Source organism: Cervus elaphus, chromosome 24 (assembly GCF_910594005.1).
Source record: "Cervus elaphus chromosome 24, mCerEla1.1, whole genome shotgun sequence".
Taxonomy (NCBI): Eukaryota; Metazoa; Chordata; class Mammalia; order Artiodactyla; family Cervidae; genus Cervus; species Cervus elaphus.
Genome location: NC_057838.1, coordinates 19,471,639 through 19,493,017, shown reverse-complemented (window position 1 = coordinate 19,493,017; position 21,379 = coordinate 19,471,639). Strand labels below are relative to the sequence as shown.

At 46.0% G+C, this 21,379-nt stretch overlaps 1 protein-coding gene across 2 annotated transcripts in view; it reads right to left on the bottom strand.

Moving 5' to 3' along the window:
• Positions 1-6,174: 6,174 nt before the first annotated feature.
• The window catches only part of CMTM8 (CKLF like MARVEL transmembrane domain containing 8), a 93,931-nt gene continuing 78,726 nt past the window's right edge, over positions 6,175-21,379 (bottom strand). For both annotated transcript variants that reach the window (XM_043886385.1, XM_043886386.1), the window contains exons 2-4: positions 13,082-13,255; positions 8,025-8,141; positions 6,175-6,444 (exon numbers count right to left, since the gene is read on the bottom strand). In XM_043886385.1, coding sequence (XP_043742320.1) covers positions 6,361-6,444; positions 8,025-8,141; positions 13,082-13,255 — 375 coding nt within the window. In that variant the 3' untranslated portion in view covers positions 6,175-6,360. The remainder of the gene's footprint in view (positions 6,445-8,024; positions 8,142-13,081; positions 13,256-21,379) is intronic.

Here is a 21,379-nt window from a genome sequence, read left to right as displayed (position 1 = left end):
TCCATCTTCATCTTTCTTCCAGTTGCCTTCATCCCATGGCTGGCTCCTCCTCCTGGTCACAAGATAATTGTCAACTTTCCGCTTGTACATTTCCTCAGAACTCCCCAGCAAGCCTGGGTCACATGCTCCTGAGCCAGTTGCTGCGGCCAGGGTGGGATGGGCTTAGCCCTGGCCACACGCTCCATCCCAGGGCACAGTGGAGCTGGCTTTCCCTGAAGTCGCTGGGGTGTAAGTGGGTGGTGTGGACACTGAAAAAAAAACTAGGGCAGTCAGATGACAAGAGGAAGAAGGGATGCTGAGGACGCGGTGGCAAGGTCTGCTACATCCTGACTTAAATGTTAGTCTGAATACTCTAGAAAAGAAGTCTGCTATTGACATGAAACACACCTTCCAAATGAAATGAATGCCTCAACTTTCCTGCCACTCACCTTAAGTTTCTGAAAAATCATCGCCTCTGGGTTGCCAAGCACTTTCCCTCTTTTATATACACCAAATACGTAAGTTTACTTTTAACAACAGATATTCTGATCTTTCTCATTGTCCAAAGTCATCAACTCTGGAAGAGTAACCTACCTTCTTTTACCTCTGTCTGCTTACAATTACTTCGGCAGCAGAATGTAGCCAGAATATTTATGTAACACCAAGTTAGGAAATATTTCTCAGGTTGCCCTTTTTCACTGTGCATCTGTGTGCATTTAGGCTGATATGGGCTTTCCTCAGACACTGGGTGGGTTTGGTCCCAGACCATAACAATAATGAGAGTCACACACATTTTTTTGGTTTCTCCATGCATATAAAAGTTCTGTTTATACTATAGTCTACTAATAGCATTATGTCTAAAAAACAATGTACATACTTAATTTAAAAATACTTATTTGCTAAAAAAATAAGTTGAATTTTGGCTGTTGAATTTTGGAGTGGCTGTCTTAGTCTTAAAATAGGACAACAGTGAAGTTTGCCTCATAGATTGACTCTTCCTTTCACAAATGATTTCTCTGCACTCGGCAGTGCTGTTTGGTAGCGTTTACCCACAGATATTCTTTCAGAATTGGAGTTAGTCCTCTTGAATCCTGCCGCTGCTTTAGCAGCTGAGTTTATGTAATATTCTAAATCCCCTGTTGTCATTTCAACAGTCTTCATAGCATCTTCACCAGGAGCAGATTCCATCTCAAGGAACCACTGTCTTTTCTCATCCATAAGCAACTCCTCACACATTAAAGTTTCATCAGGAGAGGAGAGGCAGCACTGGGCCCCATCTGCTGGTTGGCTCTTTGCTGGCTGCTCCACGGCATGTGGGATCTTAGTTCCCTGAGTAGGGATCGAACCTGGGCCGCCTGCATTGGGAGCTCGGAGTCTTAACCACTGACAGCCAGGGAAGGCCCCAGGCTCCACTTCTAGCGAGCTCTCCTGCAATTCCCACCACATCTGCAGTTACTTCCTCTGCTGAAGCCTCGATCCCCCAAAGTCCTCCACGAGGGCTGGAACCAACTTTCTCCAAACTGCTGGCAATGTTGGCCTTTTGACCTCTTCTTACAAATCACGAATATTCTAAATGACATCAGTTGTTAAAAACAGTCCTTTCCAGAAGGTTTTCAACTGACTTTGCCCAGATCTGTCAGAGAAATCACTATCTACAGCAGTCAAAGCCTTACAAAATATATTTCTTAAATAATAAGCCGAAATGACTCCATGACCCATCGGTTATAGAACAGGTGTTGTGTTAGCAGGCATGACAACATTAATCTCGTATTCATCTCCACCAGAGCGCTTGGGTGACCTAGTGCTTTGTCAGTAAGCAGTCATATTTGGAAAGGAATCTTTTTTTTTTTTGAGCAGTATGTCTTAACGGTGGGCTTAAAGTAGTCAGTAAACCATGCTGTCAACAGATGTGCTGTCAGCCAGGCTTTTGTTGTTTCACTGATGGAGCACAGGCAGGGTGGATACAGTATAACCCTTAAGGTCCCTGGGGCTTCCCTGGTGGTTCAGCCGGTAAAGAGTCTGCCTGCATCATGGGAGACCTGAGTTCGATCCCTGGGTCAGGAAGATTCCCCCGGGGAAGAAATGGCTACCCACCCCAGGATTCTTGCCTGGAGAATTTCATGAGCCTGATGAACTACAGTCCATGGGATCGCAGAGAGTCAGACACGACTGAGCGACTAACACTTTCACTTTAGGGTCCCTAGGATTTTCAGAATGGTAAGTGAATACGAAACTTAACTTAAAATCACCAGCTGTGTTTCACCCCTAATGACAGAGTCAACCTGTCCCCTGGAGCTTTGAAGCCAGGCGCTGACTTCTCCTCTCCAGCTCGGAAAGTGCTAGATGGCATCTTCTCCCAATAGAAGCCTGATTTGTCTACACTGAAAATCCATTATTTAGAGTAGCCACGTTGATGGATTATCTAGATCTTTTGCACATGATGCAGCTTCTACGTCAGCACGTGCTGTTTCACCTCCAACTTTAAAGAGACGGCTTCTTTCTTTAAACCTCATGAACCAACCTCTGTTAGCTTCAGACTTTTCCTCTGCAGCTTCCTCATCTCTCTCAGCCTTCCTAGAATTAAAGAGAGTTAGGACCTAGCTCTGGATTAGGCTTTTTTTTTTCCCCTGCTTCAAGAAAAGTGTTTTGATCTTCTTTCTACACAGACCCCTAAAACTTACATATCAGCAATTAGGCAGTTTCCCTTTATCATTCTTCTGTTCACTGGAGTAGCGCTTTTAATCTCCTTCAGGAACTTCTTTGCATTTGCAACTTGGCTGTTTGGCACAAGAGGCTGAGCTTTCAGCCTGTCTGGGCTTTCGACATGCCTTCCTCATTAAGCTTAATCACTTCTAGCTTTTGATTTAAACTGAGATACATGTGCCTCTTCCTTTCACGTGAACACTTAAGAGGTCATTGAAGGGTTATTAACTGGCCTAATCTCAATACTGTTGTCTGAGGGAACAGGGAGGCCTGCGGAGAGGGAGAGAGATGGGGAACGAGCAGTTGGAACACACACATTTATGGACTAAATTCATCATCTTATATGGGCATGGTTTGTGGTGCCTGAAAACAAACAGTAACATCAAAGACCACAGATCACTGAACGAAGCATAATAATGAGAAGGTTTGAAATACTGGGAGAATTACCAAAATGTGACACAGACATGAAGTGAGGAAATGCTATTGGAAAAATGGACTTGGCCCACATAGGGTTGCCTCAAACCTTCAGTTTGTATAAAACACGGTGTCTGTGAAGTGCAGTAAAGTGAAGGGCAATAAAATGAGGTGTGCCTGGATTGTTTTTTTTCCTGTGAAAATCTCTTTTCAATTTAAGAATTTGCTGCTGCTGCTAAGTCGCTTCAGTCGTGTCCAACTCTGTGCGACCCCACAGACGGCAGCCCATCAGGCTCCCCCGCCCCTGGGATTCTCCAGGCAAGAACACTGGAGTGGGTTGCCATTTCCTTCTCCAATGCATGAAAGTGAAAAGTGAAAGTGAAGTCGCGCAGTTGTGTTCGACTCTTAGCGACCCCATGGGCTGCAGCCTACCAGGCTCCTCCGTCCATGGGATTTTCCAGGCAAGAGTGCTGGAGTGGGGTGCCATTGCCTTCTCCAAAGAATTGTCGAGGGAACAGAAATTCAGACTTTTAAACTGATTTCCTACCCAGGGCTGCATCTTCAGTTAGTGTTGTTAAATGACTGTACTCTATGCAGAGATAGCTTGTATATTTAACATGCTTATGCACTGATACCCTGCGGGGAGTTGCCTATGAAGGGAGAATTTTAAAATGTACAAAAGTAACTGATGCTGAACATTCTTGCCTCTAGATTTTCTTACAGTTTTAAAATATTGGCCAAACATTTACCTTGTGGGGCTACGAGTTGGAAATAGCCATAGAGAGAAATTAAATGCCTAAAGCATTTCATTGATTTGTCATGAGTGGGTAAATACATCAACTGAAACCCGCCCCTCTCGGGTTTCATTCTATCAAAGAGAATGTGATGTTTCTGGAAGGGCTAAGAGGTGAATGCAGACAACAGTGTAAGCACATTCTATTATACTTGGAATAATATTTTTCATCCCCAGAAAACTACTCTTCTTGTTATGCTAGCCGTGTTGCATGTGGCTTTACTTTTTTTCCCCCCTTCTTTCTCCAGAGAAAAATTAAGCCTAGTTCAAAACTTATAGCTTCAGCAGAAAAACAGAATCATTTTGTTGTCTAAAAATTCACACTTAAAAATTATTCATGAACAAAGTCAGTATTCAAAAGAAGAAATAACTTCCTTTCAGCTAAAAATAAATGTTTTTTCGTTTTCTGGGTGGTTTTTTGGAGGTGAACTTTCAAGGCAACGCTAAGCGTCATGCTCTTGAAAAGCCACAGAGACATGACGGCAAGTCCCCCCACCCCACATGGACACAGATGAAACACTGATCTCTTGAAACAGATCCCTTGAAATTGATCCCTTTGGTGCTTCCAGTTTAGGAAAGGTCCACAGCTGGTTGCAGTCTATTTGGAGGCTATTTCAAGTTGGCTAACGAAAACTTTTACCCCAGAAGCTACTTCCTATAAATGTGGCCATGGCTGTAGAAATCTCTCTCTCTCTCTCTCACACACACACACACACACACACACATACACAGAGAACATAAAAACAGGCTTCTTCCTCATGACTGTTTCCAGAAACAGACCTCTTAGGTTACAGTTTCTCTGCCTTTCATGGAGACTTAACTGCAATACAAAGCACTTAAAAATGCACCCAGCAATGTGAGATAATGTAAAAAAAGAATATATATGCTTATATATAAAGTGTATCACTTGCTGTGCTCCTAAAACACAACACTGTAAACCCACTGTATTTCAATTTAAGAAAAATTGACACACGGCAGGTACGTGGAAGGTGAATATGCTTCTGCGAGTGTGAGAGGGGAAGATGGACAGGGAGGCGGGGCACACAAACCCTGACTAGTTATTTCAGCTTTTCCTGCAAAACCAGCAAGTCGCAGGCTGTCCGGGTGACGCCTGGGAACAGAACTCCAGAAAGATCGCAGGCAGGGGTGAGCTGCAGAAGCCGAAGCATTGAGACCACAGGTGGGGCTCAGACAGGCCTCCCGTGCCCCCATTCCCGGCCCCCTCCCCGCAACCACTTTGGACCCACAAGCCAAGAACATTCTCTACTGCTCCTTTCAAAGGTCTGGGGTGGGTGTCATTAGACACTGGAGAAATCCCAACTCTCCTTCTCATACAGGGGGAAACAGAGCTTGGATGAGGAATCAGAGGAACAGGAAAACCAGCATGAACAACATACAACAGAAAGAAAACAGCACCGCCACACGAGCAGAACGGTGGGGGGCCAGGTCCACGGTGTTCGGCGGAACCGCTCCTGCTCACCAACTACACTAACATTTCTATGGTTTTTTGTTTTTCAAAAGAGGCTCAGTTTGAAAAATCACCCAAGGTACACTGCCGTGCCAGCAAGAGCCATCTTGCCCGAGAACACTTCCTCTGAGCGCACATCTGCCTCCCAAACGGGCATCTTCCTACTGTCTCCTAAGAGCTGATAACAATGTTACAAACGATTCAGGCTGGAGCCTAGAGATTTGGGACCTTCGGGTCACACATGTTCCACTCAATATGGGACCTCTGTCTCTGGGATCAGCAGGATGGTTTTAAGGTGCATGCAAGTATTTATTCTTTTAATGGTTACGAGTTTATTGTAATCAGTGTTAGAAACCAAACCACCAGCGCATCAGCCACGGTGCTCAGAGCATCACTTAAGGGGGGCTCATTACTAAGCTTCAAGGTTAGGCTCATGAGATGCTTTTGATGCCAACCGGTCAGCGTGTGAGAATCATGGATGCCAACGACCCCCAGGCTTGGGGAGATGGATCTCTCCGACACACTGGCCTGTGGACAGTGTCTCCCGGCAGTATCAACCCTGGGCAACACTGTGAGGGTGAAGAACTCCCCGCAGCCCCCAGCCTCAGGCTTCAGCAAAAGGTCTCCTTTCTTGAACGAGACACCATGTTACCCTGGATTCTGCAACATTTAATCAAAAGAGAATCTAGCATTTTTAAAAGTTCGGTTTATAAACTTGATGCATTCTTCGTATCAGCAGTTCATCTCTTTCTACATTGCCTAAGAAAATAAGGTCTATGAAGACAGCAACAAGATAGTTAAAGAGTTCATCAGAAGCTACAGCAGATAAGTATCCAGTTTAATTGTAACAAACCAGTGTGAGCAAATTTAACTAAGTATATAAAAACATTAGTTAAATACAAATCTCTGGAAATATACATTATACCTACAGGTTTGTTTTTTGTTTGTTTGTTTACAGTGAGTCTTCCTTTTTTTCCCCCCTTTTAATTTTCAAAATGGTGAATCACTGTATGGTCCTGGATCTCCAAGCTATAAAACTGAAATAAGTGTTTCCAGCGTAGCAGATGGTAACCAGGAAGGCAAAGAACTGGAGAAAACAAAACACAATAGAAAGAGGGTTTAGGATGCATCCTAATTAGCAAAAGTCATCACTTTACTTCCGTCGAATAATGTACTTATAGCACCCCTTGACTCCAAGTTTTCTCATCTAAAACTGCTTTATTGGTTCAATTACCTTCCTTCTGGAATGGATTTGGGCTGTTTTTGTTCCTTGGGACTATCTGGGAAGCCTGTCGTTTTACACCAAACCCCTGCCCTCCTCCAGGGGATCTTCCCAACCCAGAGATCGAACCCGTGTCTCTTACATCTCCTGCCATGGCAGGAGGGTTCTTTACCACTAGCGCTGCCTGGGAAGCCTATATATATATATTCTTTCTCATATTATTTTCCATTATGGTTTATCACAGGGTGATGAATATAGTTCTCTGTGCTATGCAGTACGACCTGGTTGTTTATCCATCCTATAGATAATAGTTTGCCACTGCCCAGCTGATTCTGGCTGTGTGTGTTAACTACAACAGACCATGATTTTTAATCTCATGTGGACTCATGCTGTTTACCTTCAAATAGGGTAAAGCACCTGCTCCATCCTTACCTGGAGAATCCCATGAACAGAGGAGCCTGGTGGGCTACAGTCCATGCGGTCGCAAAGAGTCAGACATGAATGAAGCAACTTGGTATGCATGCATGCAGAGATTTTGAAATATAAGTTTAAAGCACTGGCACAATAAACACCCATGTATCACCCATCAGCTTTAACATCATCCTGCTGGCCTTCCTGTGTCACTGCCCACTGCCCCTAACACTTCTGATGCTGGTGAAATATTTTAAGGCCAATCTCAGAGCAACTTGAAAAATTTGTTTTTTAAATTTGAAAAATACACACGATTCAAAAATGCCAACAGTACAGAAGTACATGAATTAAAAAGCAGAAGCCTCTCATCCCACACCCCTCATGGTCCATCACAGTCCCTGGAAGGAACCTCCGCTAGGGTTTATCCCTCCAGGCATCGTTGGGGCGTAAACAACAATTTCTACTTAAATAGAATCCTAGAGTGCTCATCTTCTGTCCCTCCCCACAGCTGATGCTGTAGGCAGCAGAATTATTCTTAGAATGCCTCAAATGTTTTCTCTCCCACAAATATTTATTTTGTTCCAGAGTCTGGCTTTCACTCCAGTGCACTATTCCAGCCTCTTCATGCTCCAGGCCATCGGAGGCCCCATGATACGCAAAGCAGAAGTTCGTTGCCAAGAAGGTCCCCTGGAAGGTGACGCTTTCCCTACAGGTGAGCTGTCCTCAGTCGCTCAGTCGTGTCCGACTCTTTGTGACTCCATGGACTGCAGCCCACAAGGCTCCTCTGTCCATGGGATTGTCCAGGCTGTAATACTGGGTTGCCATTATACTGGGGAGTGGGTTGCCATTCCCCTCTCCAGGAGATCTTCCCAACCCAGGAATCAAACCCGCGGCTCCTGCACGTCCTGCCCTGGCAGGCAGTTTCTTGACTGCTGAGCCACCTAGGAAGTCCTGCAGGCAACTCTGTCCTCTGCCCTCTGATCCGCAGCCGGCCTCAGAGAGGAGGAGACCCCCGGGATGACAGGCTCACTCACCGACGAAGCCGCCCAGCTGTTGAAGTTGTGACTGTCTCTCTCTGGGGAGACGGAAGATGCGTCCACAATAGCGGCTGAGAGGTATAAGGCGAAGGCACTGCCGTTAAACCACAGACCCTGGAAAGCAGAGGTGCAGAGTGTTTAGGGAGCCTGGGAAGGTCTGGGCACCCCCAGACCCCAGAAGCAGCTAGAATCGCACTTGGCAAGGTGCTCATGTGGATGCAGGAAGAAGGCAGTGCATCAACAAGGATGCATCAACAAGGCTAATGAGAAGGCGGCTCCTTGGTGCCTAAGGGGTCCCTGGTGCATGCTACTTCCTCCACTTACACAGGCATGAGGGTTTGCAAAAGGGCTCCTCAATGAAAGCAGCAAATAAAATATCTCAACTAGAAGACAGACACACCTGATCTTTATTAGCATCCACTGGCAGTACATGAAATTTTCAAAATTTGGCTGCAAACATCTTCGAAATGGGGGAGCTGAAACAGAAACCCAGATTTCTGGATTCTCCAGGGAGGAGGAAAAAGCCAACAACAGAAGACCTAGTGATCCTGGAAACACAGCCTATTTCTAGTTGAAGACTATTCTGCAGGTGTTTAAGTCCGTGGGCCTGGGTGGCAAGGATTCTATACTGTTTGAGTTTACACTCACTCGTCTGACCTTCTGGTCTCCTCGCATGTGTGAGCATGCAGCTCCTGATGCAAAGGGGTCTCCTGGCTGCTGGCCAGGGTTCTAATTACTTCTCAGGCAGAGAAACACCCAGAGCAGGATGACCGCAGGAAAAAACTGCTGGGTGGAAGTCGAGAGACATGGGCCCAGCTGTGTGTGAATGTAAGCAAAGTCAGGAAGCTTCAAACCTCAGCTTCCTTATGGTAGAATGGGGACATGCCTCATGATGACAAATTCTGAAAATGCAAATCAGAGCATTTTAAAACCAGGGAGTTTCAGAAGGAAGCATCGTTAAACAAGTAAAGAAAAAAAAAAGTAACATTACAGGCAATGTTTTAAATTTTTAATGTAATAGATCAATGAAGGAATCTTAGGCTTGGCGGAGAGAAAGAGACTAACAGATGCTGTAGGCTGAAGGTCAGCAAGATAAAGAATCCTGACTAGCCGTCAGCAGAACGAGACTTGAAGTCCCTTCAGAAGCGTTTAATCCCTTTGTTGCATCAAGAAAGACCATCGCCTCTCTCTCAGGGCTGCTCACCCACGTGTGAAAAGGCCAGAGAAACTCAGTCTACCAGTTTTTTTGTTTTTTACTTTTTTGCCTGCACCACTCACAACATGTGGAGATCTTAGCTCCCCAATCAGGGATCGAACTCGTTCCCCCTGCATTGGGAGCACTGAGTCTTAACCACTGGACCTCCAGACCTGCCAGTCGTTATGTAAAAAGTTTTGCTGAAGCACAGTCATGCTTGTTCATTTGCTAAGTGTCTAAGGCGGCTCTCCCATGGTGAGCGGAGCTGAACGACTGCGACAGAGAAAGTCTGCCAGCCTCTGGTCCAGAGCATCGGCTCGAAACGGAGACTTGGGCAGAGGCGGAAGTCAGGGTCCTGCCCATCCCCATGTCTGGACCACTGCCTCCCATGTTACCTCTTCCAGGCTCATCTTCTTTCCAGCACTCAAGCATTTCCTTCAAGACCTAGCTCAAGACTCTTCTTCCTCCAAAACAGCTTTCCTTAAATTTCCCCAACTCACTGTGATTGCCCCTCACCTGGATCCCCTGTGCCATAACTTCGGGGTGCCTTCTGTGACTCCCTCATCTAGATGAGGCCGTCTTTCCTGCGCCTGCCTGGGAAGCAGGGGGCCAGTTCCAACAGGGCTGCCTCCACTGCCCCAGGCCTGTGTGGGACCACTTTGGACTTAACTCTCAGAAACTGCACCCAGTTCCTGAAGGTCTTTATGGGGAATCCTCACTTTTGTTTTTGGGTAAACAGACAGGAGTCAGTCAAACTGCTTCCCCAAATACAAACGTGGGCACCCCACTTGGTACATCCCCCCACGCTAGTATGTATCACAGAGTGCTGGGATGGTTAATCTGACATGTTAACTTATGCTGGTACACTATTCTGGATGTGTACCAAGGTGTTTTTAGATAAGATCGATGTCTGAATCAGCAGACCGACCGGGTAAAGCAGACTGCCCTTCCAAGTATGGGTGGGCCTCACCTGGTCAGTAAAGGTCTGACTACAAAAAAAGGCTGGCCTTCCTGTGACTAAGAGGGAACTCCTGCCAGACTGCCTTGAGCTGGGACCACCAGTCTTTGTTCCTGCTTTTGGACTTCAACCGAAACTTCAGGTCCTCTTGGGTCTCAAGCCTGCTAGCTTTTTTTTTATTTTTATTTTTTTATTAGTTGGAGGCTAATTACTTCACAACATTTCAGTGGGTTTTGTCATACATTGAAGCCTGCTAGCTTTTGGATTAGAACTTACAGCAGCAGCTCTCCTGGTTCTCAGGCCCATTAGCCCTCCTAGGCCTCCAGCTTGCTGTCTGCAGGTCTCGGGATGTCTTAGGCTCCATAAGCCCATGAGCCGATTCTTAGAGCAAATCTTTTTATATAGATAAACATTCTATTACTTCTATTTCTCTAGAGAACCCTGATGAATACAGAATTTGGGGCAGAGAGTTGGGTACAGATTTTGGAACTAGAATTAGAGTGTGTCTGTAACAGGAAAAACTATGACCAACCTAGACAGCGTGTTAAAAAGCAGAGACATTATTTTGCCAACAAAGGTCTGTATAGTCAAAGCTATAGTCATATATGGATGTGAGAGCTGGACCATAAAGAAGATTGAGTGCTGAAAAACTGATGCTTTTCAACTGTGGTGTTGGAGAACACTCTTAAGAGTCCCTTGGAGAGCAAGTAGATCAAACCAGTCAATCCTAAAAGAAATCAACCCTGAATATTCATTGGAAGGGCTGATGCTGAAGCTGATGCTCCAAATACTTTGGCCACATGATGCAAAGAACGGACTCACTGGGAAAGACCCTGATGCTGGGAAAGACTGAAGGCAGGAAGAGAAGGAGGCAACAGAGGATGAGATGGTTGGATGGCATCACTGACTCAATGGACATGAGTTTGAGCAAACTCTGGCAGATGGTAAAGGACAGGGAAGCCTGGTATGCTGCAGCCCATGGGGTCACAAAAAGTTGGACACGACTTAGCAATTGAATAATAATCTCAGTAGAAGCCATGAACAAGTAAGGGATTATACCAGTAGAAACACTGCCAGTTTGAACAGAAGGGGATGGAAATAGGCCAGAATGAAGGAGGGGTGCTGAACGTCTTGGATTCTGCAGGACAGAACCACAGAACTATATGCCTATGACATAGCTTTATCTTTCAAAAAAAGAAAGGCGATTCAGAGATCATTGGGGCTGGCACTCCTGTCACGGGCCCACTGATCAGGCTGGCTCCTCCTCAGTTTCAAAGGGTGGGGCTACCTCTCTGGTTTCTGTGATCCGGCATGTCCCCACCCAGTGTCCCAGGGGGAGGTCACCCTGCAGAGGCACTGGGGTTACTGTGCTCTCCCGATGGATCCAGAAGATAGCACACTGAACCAAAAAGGACTATGATGGCGCCTTAAGATCAGATGGAATTTGCCTTGTAACTTTCTGGGCTTGCTGGAGACCTCTCACCCCTTCCTTCTTTCCTATTTCTCCCTTTTGAAACGGGAGTGTCTGTCCTGCCACTGTATTTTGGAAGCATTCAACTTGCCTGGTTTCACAGGTTCTTAGCTGTAGAGGAATTTTGCCTCAGCGTGAATTGTACCTCAAGTCTCACCCATATCTGACACAGATAATATTTAAAGGAGACTTTGGTTTGGGGGGAGGTTTTTGTTTGTTTTTTAAGCAGGATTAACACCTGTCTGATTTATCTTTATTTTTTGTTTTATTTACTTTTACGTGCGGCATGAGGGATGTTAATTCCCTGATCAGGAGATCAAACTCATGTCCCCTGCACTGGTAGTATAAAGTCTTAACCACTGGAGCACCAGGGAAGTCCCTTAAAGGAGACTTTGGATCTAGACTTTAGTTGATGCTGGAATGAGTTTGAGGGACGTTGAGATGGAATGAATGCACTTTGCATGTGAGACGGGTGTGATATGGGTGGGCAGAATATTATGCCCACCCAATTTTTTTTTCCCCCGAATTCATATGCTGAAGCCCTAACCCTCAATGCAATAGTATTTGGTTAAGGGGCCTTTGAGGTACTTAGGGTCAGAGGAGGTCATGAGGGTGAGGTCCATCTGAGAGGGTTAGCACCCTTCTAAGAAATGAAAGGGAGTTCACATCCTCTGTTCTCTTTCTGCCACGTGAGGACACAGCAAGACTGGCAGGCATCTGCAAGCCAGGAAGAGAGCTCTCACCAGAAACCAACTCTACTGACACCTGATCCTAGACGACTAGCCTAGACGGCACGAAATTTCTGTCACTGAAGGTCTAGGGTATTGTTCTGGCGTCCAAGCAGACTGAGGTTCTGTAATCTATACGTTTTCTTAGCCATCCACGGCCCGCATCTCCGGACTCTGTTTCCCTTTGTTATCCTGCATCCCGCATGGAGTCAGGACCACAATCCAGTCACTTTTGACTACTCCTGCTCCCAAATATGAGCACACCTAGTTGTCCTAACAGTGCTTTTCATTTTTCATTTTAACTCTTTGCATCTCAATATCAAAGAACTCTGCTGCCCAAAGAGTTAAAGCCACGACATCAGAAGGGGCTGGAAGGATGAAAGATCTACTGCGGTTGTGCCCTGACATAGCTGTATCCAGCTGTCACTGTTTATTGAGAATTAATAAAACAAGAGGTTACACAAAAGAACAGAGCTTCTCTTGGCTCAGTCTTCTGAGGACCGCTTTGCTACTTTGCCTAAGAGGAATTCCTGGACCTTCCCACACGATGCTCCACACTCAGGCGTAAAACACCAGTGCAGGGCTCTCCCCGGCTCTGCCCTCTGCTTTACTGGCATAGAGACAATCGCAAATTGACTGGAGGACTAAACTCCATCCCACCTCAGGGGCAACGGGCAGGAAGAACACTCATGGTTGGCTTACCACCGTGGTCCAGGGCACCTGGGGGATCCTGGTGTAGGTCATCGTTAGGTAGATGATGAGGAAGAAGACGGTGAGGACCCAGTAAAACACAGCTACGAACATGACCCAGCCAAAGGCAGGGACCCGGAAGTACTCCGTTCCAGCGATGAGTGTCCATACCAGCAGTCCCAGAACCTGTCAAACGGGAGAGACAGTGGGAAGGAAAAGGGAGATGGAAGAGAAAATAAAGGAGGAGGAGGAAGTGGAGACAGAGAAAAAAAACAATCAGGCAAAGTGTCAACTACAAGTTTCATGCACACATATGGATACATGTAACAAATGTGACTGGGGCGCAAACTCACATTCCCAGGAATACCAGAAAGGGAAAATGAATGAACAGGGCAGGCTGGGCAGAGACCAGGGCAAGCAGGAAGCCCATGCCTTGTCTCTGCCCAGCTCCGGCCAATTGCTGTGGGCTGGTTTTCTCGCTCTTTCTCCCCGCCTGCCCCCAGGAAAACACAGAAACTCAAGTTTGTATGTGCTGGTAATCCTGATTTTTAAATGCCAACCCTGGAATTCCCTGGCAGTTCAGTGGTTAGGACTCGGCACTCTCACTGTGAGGGCCTGGGCTCAATCCTTGGTCAGGGAACTAAGAGCCCGCAAGTCTCATGGTGCAGCATGCATGCATGCATGCATGAATGAATGAATCAACAAATGTTAGCGCTAATAAAGAGGGACAAAACAACACACATTTGTGGCTGGAATCTGTTCCCGACACCTGTCAAGCGAACAAGAAACAAGCTGTAGGTTTATTCCAGCAACACTCTCCTGACTTCACCGCTGCTGCTGGGTAGGACCAGCCCGAAGCTCTGTCATGTCAGCACTGAGTGAAAGAAGGATGCTGTGGGGATTTCTGGTTCTCAAGGAGGGAGGCCACAACGAAGTGTCTGTCTCCCACCAGGGAGGCCCTGACTCCCTCCAGGGCCCAGGAGGACTGCATTCCTGAGTCACAGGCAAGTTGGCATCTAAACCCTATCCCCAGGGGACAGCATCAGGTATCTGGGACAGGCGCTGGCTGCTATGACTCGGATCAAGCAGTTTCCTTCCTGTCTCAGCTCTCTCCATGGGATGTGACACAAAATGGACTCTGATCACTCTGGTCATTCGGCCTTGACACCTGAGCACCTACCATGGGCCAGGCTTCCTGCTCATGGGCCCCGGGGACAGAGCCAGGCAGAAACCAAGCAGACCTGCTCAACACACTGCTTAAGAGTCTTGTGAGGGGAGATACACAAACAGAACAGTCACAATTGTGAACATGCTATGAAGGAAATGAAGGGTGTGACCAGAGTCTCTAATAGGGGGCCATGAGCTTGCGGGCAGGAAAGGCATGAATCAGAGGGGGCCATGCTGAGGAAGAGTCTGAAGACCCACTAAGAGCATGAAGACGGCTAGGCGGATGCTGTCCCAGGCAGAGGGCATGATGTGAGCAGAGAGCTGCAGGGGAAGGGGCTTCTAGAACCTGTAGAAAAGTGGAGAATGTTAGGACATGGGTACAAGATGTTAGAAGGCTTGGCGATGGTCAGATTCTGTGTGCTGGGACACCTAAGGACTTTGGACTTTATTCTAAGAGATAAGGGAGGGTGTTGAGCAAGACAATGATATGAACAGGTTAAGTTTTTGTTAAGATCACTTTGGCTGCATGGCAAGAACGGGTATGTAGGTGGCTGGGTTGTGGGGTGGAGAGACAAATTCAGAGACTGTTGTAATAATCCAAGTGGAAGAAGAAGATGATGTGTTTAAGATTAAGACACTGGTGAGTACTGGGAAGTGAATGATTGAAGGCAAATTTCAGAAGGAGTCAGGACCTTCACGGATTTGATGGATTAGATTACGATAAAGTGGAAGTACACCCGGGTCGCTGGAAAAACTCCCCAGTGGATTAGGTGTCACCTCCTCAGCTGAAAAGATGAAATACAGGAACAGGTTAACAGGGCTGATCTGGGCTCAGGTTACAACCTTGCCCATTGGAGCGAGCCTGGGACCTTGGGATGGGGTTAGAAGTGGATGGTCCAGGGGAAGAGTTCAGGCCCTGCTTTAGGAAGGAAGACTTCCTGGGAGCATCACTGAGTGAGCATCACTAAGACAGGTTTCCAGGGGACCTCTGAAAGTGCTCATAGAGACAAGCCCACCTCCCTGTCAAAGTCTGGATGTCTGCACTGGGGAGCAGAGAGCAGACTCTGAACACTGCTACTTTCCCCCCCTGGAGCTGAAAGCTGAGGTTCTTCTATCTGCCTGATGTCCTATGTGAATCCAAAGAAGCGTTTATGTACTTTGGGGCGCACACCTGGGGCAAAGGAATTTATTGAAAGCAAAGAAGTATCAAACAGGATAAAATTCCAGAAAGTGTCAAGACTCCCACCCCTGGGGTTATGGTCCAGAATTCATCATAACTGACAGGTAACCTACACACACACAGATGTGACATTCCATTGTATCAATAGGACAGGTAGTACATGTCATCTGGTATGGCAGGATCTGAAATAACATCAAGGGCTTCTTGATTCAAACTGAAGGGGTGGGAAGGGTCCTTTGTTGAGGATTCACCCAGGAAATAACCATGGGAGGAGCCACTGCTAATGGGGCTGGTATCTCTCCAGGAGCATGGAAGGGTTTGAGAGTTGCCAGGATAAGCTCATATCCAGCTACATGGACTTAATGAAAAGCTCTTGACTCTGAATATGAAAATGCTTTTCATTACTAAAAGCAAGTGGAGTCCAGCAGTGGTCATCTTTTACAGACAAGGATGGTATCTCTAACTGAGCTATCAAAGAGTAGGAATCTTTGACCCAGTATCTCATCAGCAAACACAGGAAAAGAACCGTCAAGAAAAGACAGTTTTCTTGGAAATTGTCTTCAAGAAAATTCCTACTCAAGTGAATTTCTTGGGCAACTGAAATACACCCGGAAGCAACTTTTGTCTCTCACTATAACCAACGCTGATGAAAACCACTCTACAAAACCACTCATCTCCTGTTGTGTGTGTGTGTGTGTGTGTGTGTGTATGTATTTAAGACAAACTCTACATATTTATTTGCTTAGACTTCAAAAATACTTTTTGTTTTTCACTGACAAGCATTATTTTAGGCTAATACTTTTTTTGGAATGGTAAATCTGAGACCTAAAAAAAACTTTTGAAAGTGATAAATGCAGGCAAAAATAAACATGGCAGTAGACAAAGCATATATAAAGCATAAAAAGAAGTTATAACCCCCAGCTACCAGTTGTAAATTCTCAAGAGAAACCAACATAAAAATTTTATGTCTACCCTTCTTAACTTCTTCCGCTTGCATTTATCACTATCATTACCACCTGCCAATTCTTTTCTCTTTCCTTTGAAAATATGGACCACTCGGTACAGGGTGCCTATAACTTCTGTCTTTCGGTCAGCCGTACCAAGGAGGCCTTTCGTCCAGATCTATTTCGATTCTAACAGCTGCCCAGTTTTCCATAATTCATGGGACCTGTTCCCTATGGAGAAAAATTTAACTTGTCACTTTTATGCTTCTACAAAACATGTCCAGGGAACATTCTTATAGAATGTATGCTGCTGCTGCTGCTGCTGCTAAGTCGCTTCAGTCATGTCCGACTCTGTGTGACCCCATAGACGGCAGCCCACCAAGGCTCCCCCATCCCTGGGGTTCTCCAGGCAAGAACACTGGAGTGGGTTGCCATTTCCTTCTCCAATGCATGAAAGTGAAAAGTGAAAGTGAAGTTGCTTAGTCGTGTCTGACTATTAGTGACCCCATGGACTGCAGCCTACCAGGCTCCTCCATCCACGGGATTTTCCAGGCAAGAGTACTGGAGTGGGGCGCCATTGCCTTCTCCGATAGTATACACCCCTGCAAACCCGAATTCCCGAATAACAGTCTTAGAAATGCAATTTCTAGGCTATTTTAAGCTTCAGAGGTACTGTCAAATTAGCCATCAAAAATCTTGTGCTAACTCATCTTCTCATCAGAGCATGCCTGCTCTTCCTTTGCAACCTCATTAAATGCCCAGGTCTTAAATGATTAAAAACCTGATTTTAAAAAAGAGAGAATGAGATCTTGTTTGCCTTTCACTGCTTGGCTGAAGTACAGCGCAGAGGAAAGTGCATAAACCCTAAGCGAACAGCCCAGTGGATTCTCACAAACTGGACTAACCTCTGTCACCAGCACCCATCTCAAGAAACAGAGCACTTGGGGGCTCCATCCTCTCTCCTAGTTAACTTCTTCCTTCCTCCGATGGGAGCAAGGCCCCTGGCTTCTATCATCTGTGGTCTGGGACTTCAAAGACATGGAATCTTATCATCCACGCTCCCATGTTTGGTTTCTCTCACTCAGCAATGAGAGTTTCATCCACGACACTGGCCACTGTGTTTTCACAGCACCAGTTCTCAAACATCAGAGAACCGCCTGAAAGGGTCATTAACCCTCAGGTGAAGAGGCTCCGTGCCAGAGTTTGTGATCAGGAGCAGATCTAGGAAGGGACCTGAGAATCTGTGTTTCCAACAAATTCCCAGATGGTGCTGTTGGTCCAGGGACCGCACACTAAGAACCACTGATGTACAGTATTCTTATTTTAGTCTGCATTTTCCTGATCAGTTGTGAGGATGGAAGACATCAAAGGCTTATTAGCCACTTCCAGTTCTGATTTACGGATATTTTTACAAAATCATGTCCTTACTGATCTGTAGGGATCTTTACGTAACAGGAATGATAACCACCAACACTTGCGGCAATCTTTTCCCATCCAGTTTTTTTCTTAAACTTCAGTCTTCAGTCACATGGGAGTTTAAAATTTTTACACAATTAATAGGTCACTCTCTGAGCCTTCTTTTATTCCTACGTGCTTAGGAAGGGCTTCCTCAGCACCAATATTATAAAAATATTCTCTGATATTTTCTGAGAGCTTTGTGTGTTTGCTTAATCTTCAAACAAACTAGAACTGAGTTCCACAGATAGGGTGAAGAAGGTCCAATTTTCTTTCTTTCTCGTAAATGGTCAGGTGATCTGTTATCACACACTGGTGACGTCTCACATACTGGATCAGTGTCTGAAATCTTTATTCTGTTCCACGCATCTGTACCGACTGCTATGAGCTGTGCTCAGATGCTCAGTCGTGTCCAACTCTTTGCGACCCCAAGGACCTTAGCCTGCCAGGCTCCTCTTTCCATGGGATTCTCCTGGCAAGAATACTGAAGCATGTTGCCATCTCCTCCTCCAGGGGATCTTCTCGACCCAGGGATAGAACCTGCATAACCTGTGTCTCCTGCATCGGCAGGCAGGTTCTTTCCCACTGAGCCACCAGGGAAGCCCTATTGTGTCCACCTGGCAATGCTATGCCAGTGCCAACTTCTATAGCTTTGGCGTATATTTCAGGTTTGGGGAGAAAAGATGTCAAAATGAACACATTAATCTAATTTTGTTCCTTTCCCAAAGCCTTTTAAAACTTTCATCAGAATGAGATGAATAGGAAAGGAGACAAAAGTAACATATTTTTCTGAGCTTGGATGCAGAAGGGGCCCCCCTGAGTACCCAGCACAGTGGATGAACACAGACTCCACTGAGGCTCAGCATGAAATCTTAGAACCTCAGGTGCAAAGAGAAGATGCTTCAAACGACCAAAGACTCACCAAGGATCAGAAATCAGAATGGCTTTTCACCTTTTCCAAAAGCAGACAGGATGTTAGAAAATAATGACAAACGGTTTCAGATAGGAAAGTGATTTCTAACCCAGAAATGACCCAGGAAAATTACCAATCAAGAGCAAGAGACAGACACTTTTTTTTTTTTCCTCCAGATATGCAATGTCTAAAAAAATCCACCTTCCACACATTCTTTCTCAGGAATCTACTGAAGGATATGACCCAACAAAGTGAGGGCATGAACTCTAAAAGAGGAACAAAAGAGTAAGCCAACAGAACTCTGGTAAGCTCCCAGAGGAGGGGAAATCTAGACATGATAAGCACCCTAGGCACAGACAGTAACCAGGTCAGACTGGAGCCAAGTGACTCAAAAGACAGACATGGTGACGGCCGTCAGCTGAATGCTATTTTCCCTACTTTTTCACCTGGTGAGACTATTGGGGAACTTGCTCCACCTCAAGTGAGGGAGGAAGCCAAGAAAGAGGAAGATAAGGGATCCAGGGAACAAGACATTCAGCCCAACAGAAAGGTATAAGGGGTTTCAAGGTGAAGGGAGATCCCCAGGAGAAATTTGCCCAAGTGAAAAATGAGAACTCTGATTATCGGATGGGACTGGCTTGTGGGAGACTTTACTGAAAGGCTATTGGACAAATGTGAGAGCAATTAGCTACAAAGACAAGCGAGCAAATTTTTAAAAATTATGCATGCTACTGACTTCAGTAAAAACGAAAAGAGAGTTGTTTGTAGTTATGAGTTCACTCTAATACGCGACTCTGATACTCACATAGAGATGATAATAAATATTGGATACTGACCTGAACAAATGATAATACAGAGGAGGAAAGCAATAGGGATGGGACTTCCCTGGTGGTCCAGTGGCTAAGACTCTGAGCTCCCAATGCAGGGGGCCTGGGTTCGAATCCTGGTCAGGGACTTAGATCCCACCTGCCACAGCTAAAGATCCCACATGCTGCAACTAAGAAGCAGCACAGCCAAATAAATAGATTTTTAAAAAGAAAAGCAATAGAGATGATGCAATGAACTGAATTCTTCAGTTACTACCTTGAGGAATAAGATTCCTTGCCCCATCCCCACTCCCAGCCCCAAATGGTACCAGATATCCGTGTTTTTCTATGAAGAAAAGTTTTTTAAATTGAAAGCCTTCCTCCTGGTGACCTCTTGAGGTTGTCACTGAGCCTGGATGGCCCTCTGCGTGTACTCGCCCACACACAACTTCCATACCCTCTGTCCTGTGAACCAAGGAAACAGATGCCTTAGGTTTTGCAAAATGACACTGAGTTTGTCCATGAGGACTCTCCTGCCTGTGAAGCCTCTGAGCCTTTGACAGCTGTTCTGCTATAGAGAGGAGTTCAAAGGGCCTCATTTATTCAAATGTCTACTGAGCATCTCTTATGAGCCAGGGCTTTTTCTAGGCACTACCGGCTGGCTGATTTCTTTCTGACTTTAGCCTGGAACCAGCATGATTACCATCTGTCTTTCAGTCTTCAAAATAGACAGGTGACTTCTGATGACGAACTAGGCTACCCCGGGAGCAATGTACCAGCTGTTCCCAGCTGCCTTTGCTCCTCGGAGCTGCACTGATCCAGCAGGTGAGCTCAGCACACCTCTGAAATACCTCATTGGACTTGAGATCATTTACCATATTAATTCCTTGCAGCAAAATAGCATTGGAGACCAGCTCCTGTAGATTTACTCTTACGTGTCCTACAAGGAGAAAACAGAATAATATGACCACGCTGAGTGGTCTCCTCTTGCTATGTTTAATACCACACACATGTGACAACATTCAATCAAAAAGCTCAGAGTGTGCCCTGGTGGTGTCATGATGAGCGAAGCAGACATTTCTGCCCCTGGAGAAGGTCCATCAATGGATATCTGACTATGAACTGTAACAAGTTCTACACAAGGAAACTAGGCTGATGCAAGACCATTAAGCACAAGGTCCCAACCTCATCTGGATGGTCAGAAGCAGTTGAAGACTGAGTAGGCAGGGACTTCCCTGGTGGTCCGGTGCTTAAGAATCCACCTTCCAATGGAGGGGACGCAGGTTCGATCCCTGGTCCAGGAACTAAGATCCACATGCCAAGGAGCAACTAAGCCCTCACAGTACAACTACTCAGTCTGCATGTGCTAGAGCCCATGCTCCACGATGAGAGACGCCTGTGCACCACAACTAGAGGAAGCCCGCATGCCACAACGGAGACCCAGGAGAGACCCAACAGAGGCTGACACCAGAGCATCTCTGCTGCAAGTCAGATGCAGGGCTGGTGCTCAAGGGTCCAAAGGTGAGCAGGGCATGAGTGCCTGCCCCTGAGGACTTGGCTACCTCATGTGAGAGATGAACACAGTCCAGCTCCTTCTTCTGCACAGGGGTTGATAACCATGGTCCATGGCTACCCTCAGCCCACTGCCTGTTATGTACAGTTCACAAATGTAGCCAGTGCTCATTCATTTAAGCACCATCTAAGGCTATGACAATATAAGTTAAATAAGCAGGGTGATAATATACAGCCTTGACGTACTCCTTTTCCTATTTGGAACCAGTCTGTTGTTCCATGTCCAGTTCTAACTGTTGCTTCCTGACCTGCATACAGGTTTCTCAAGAGGCA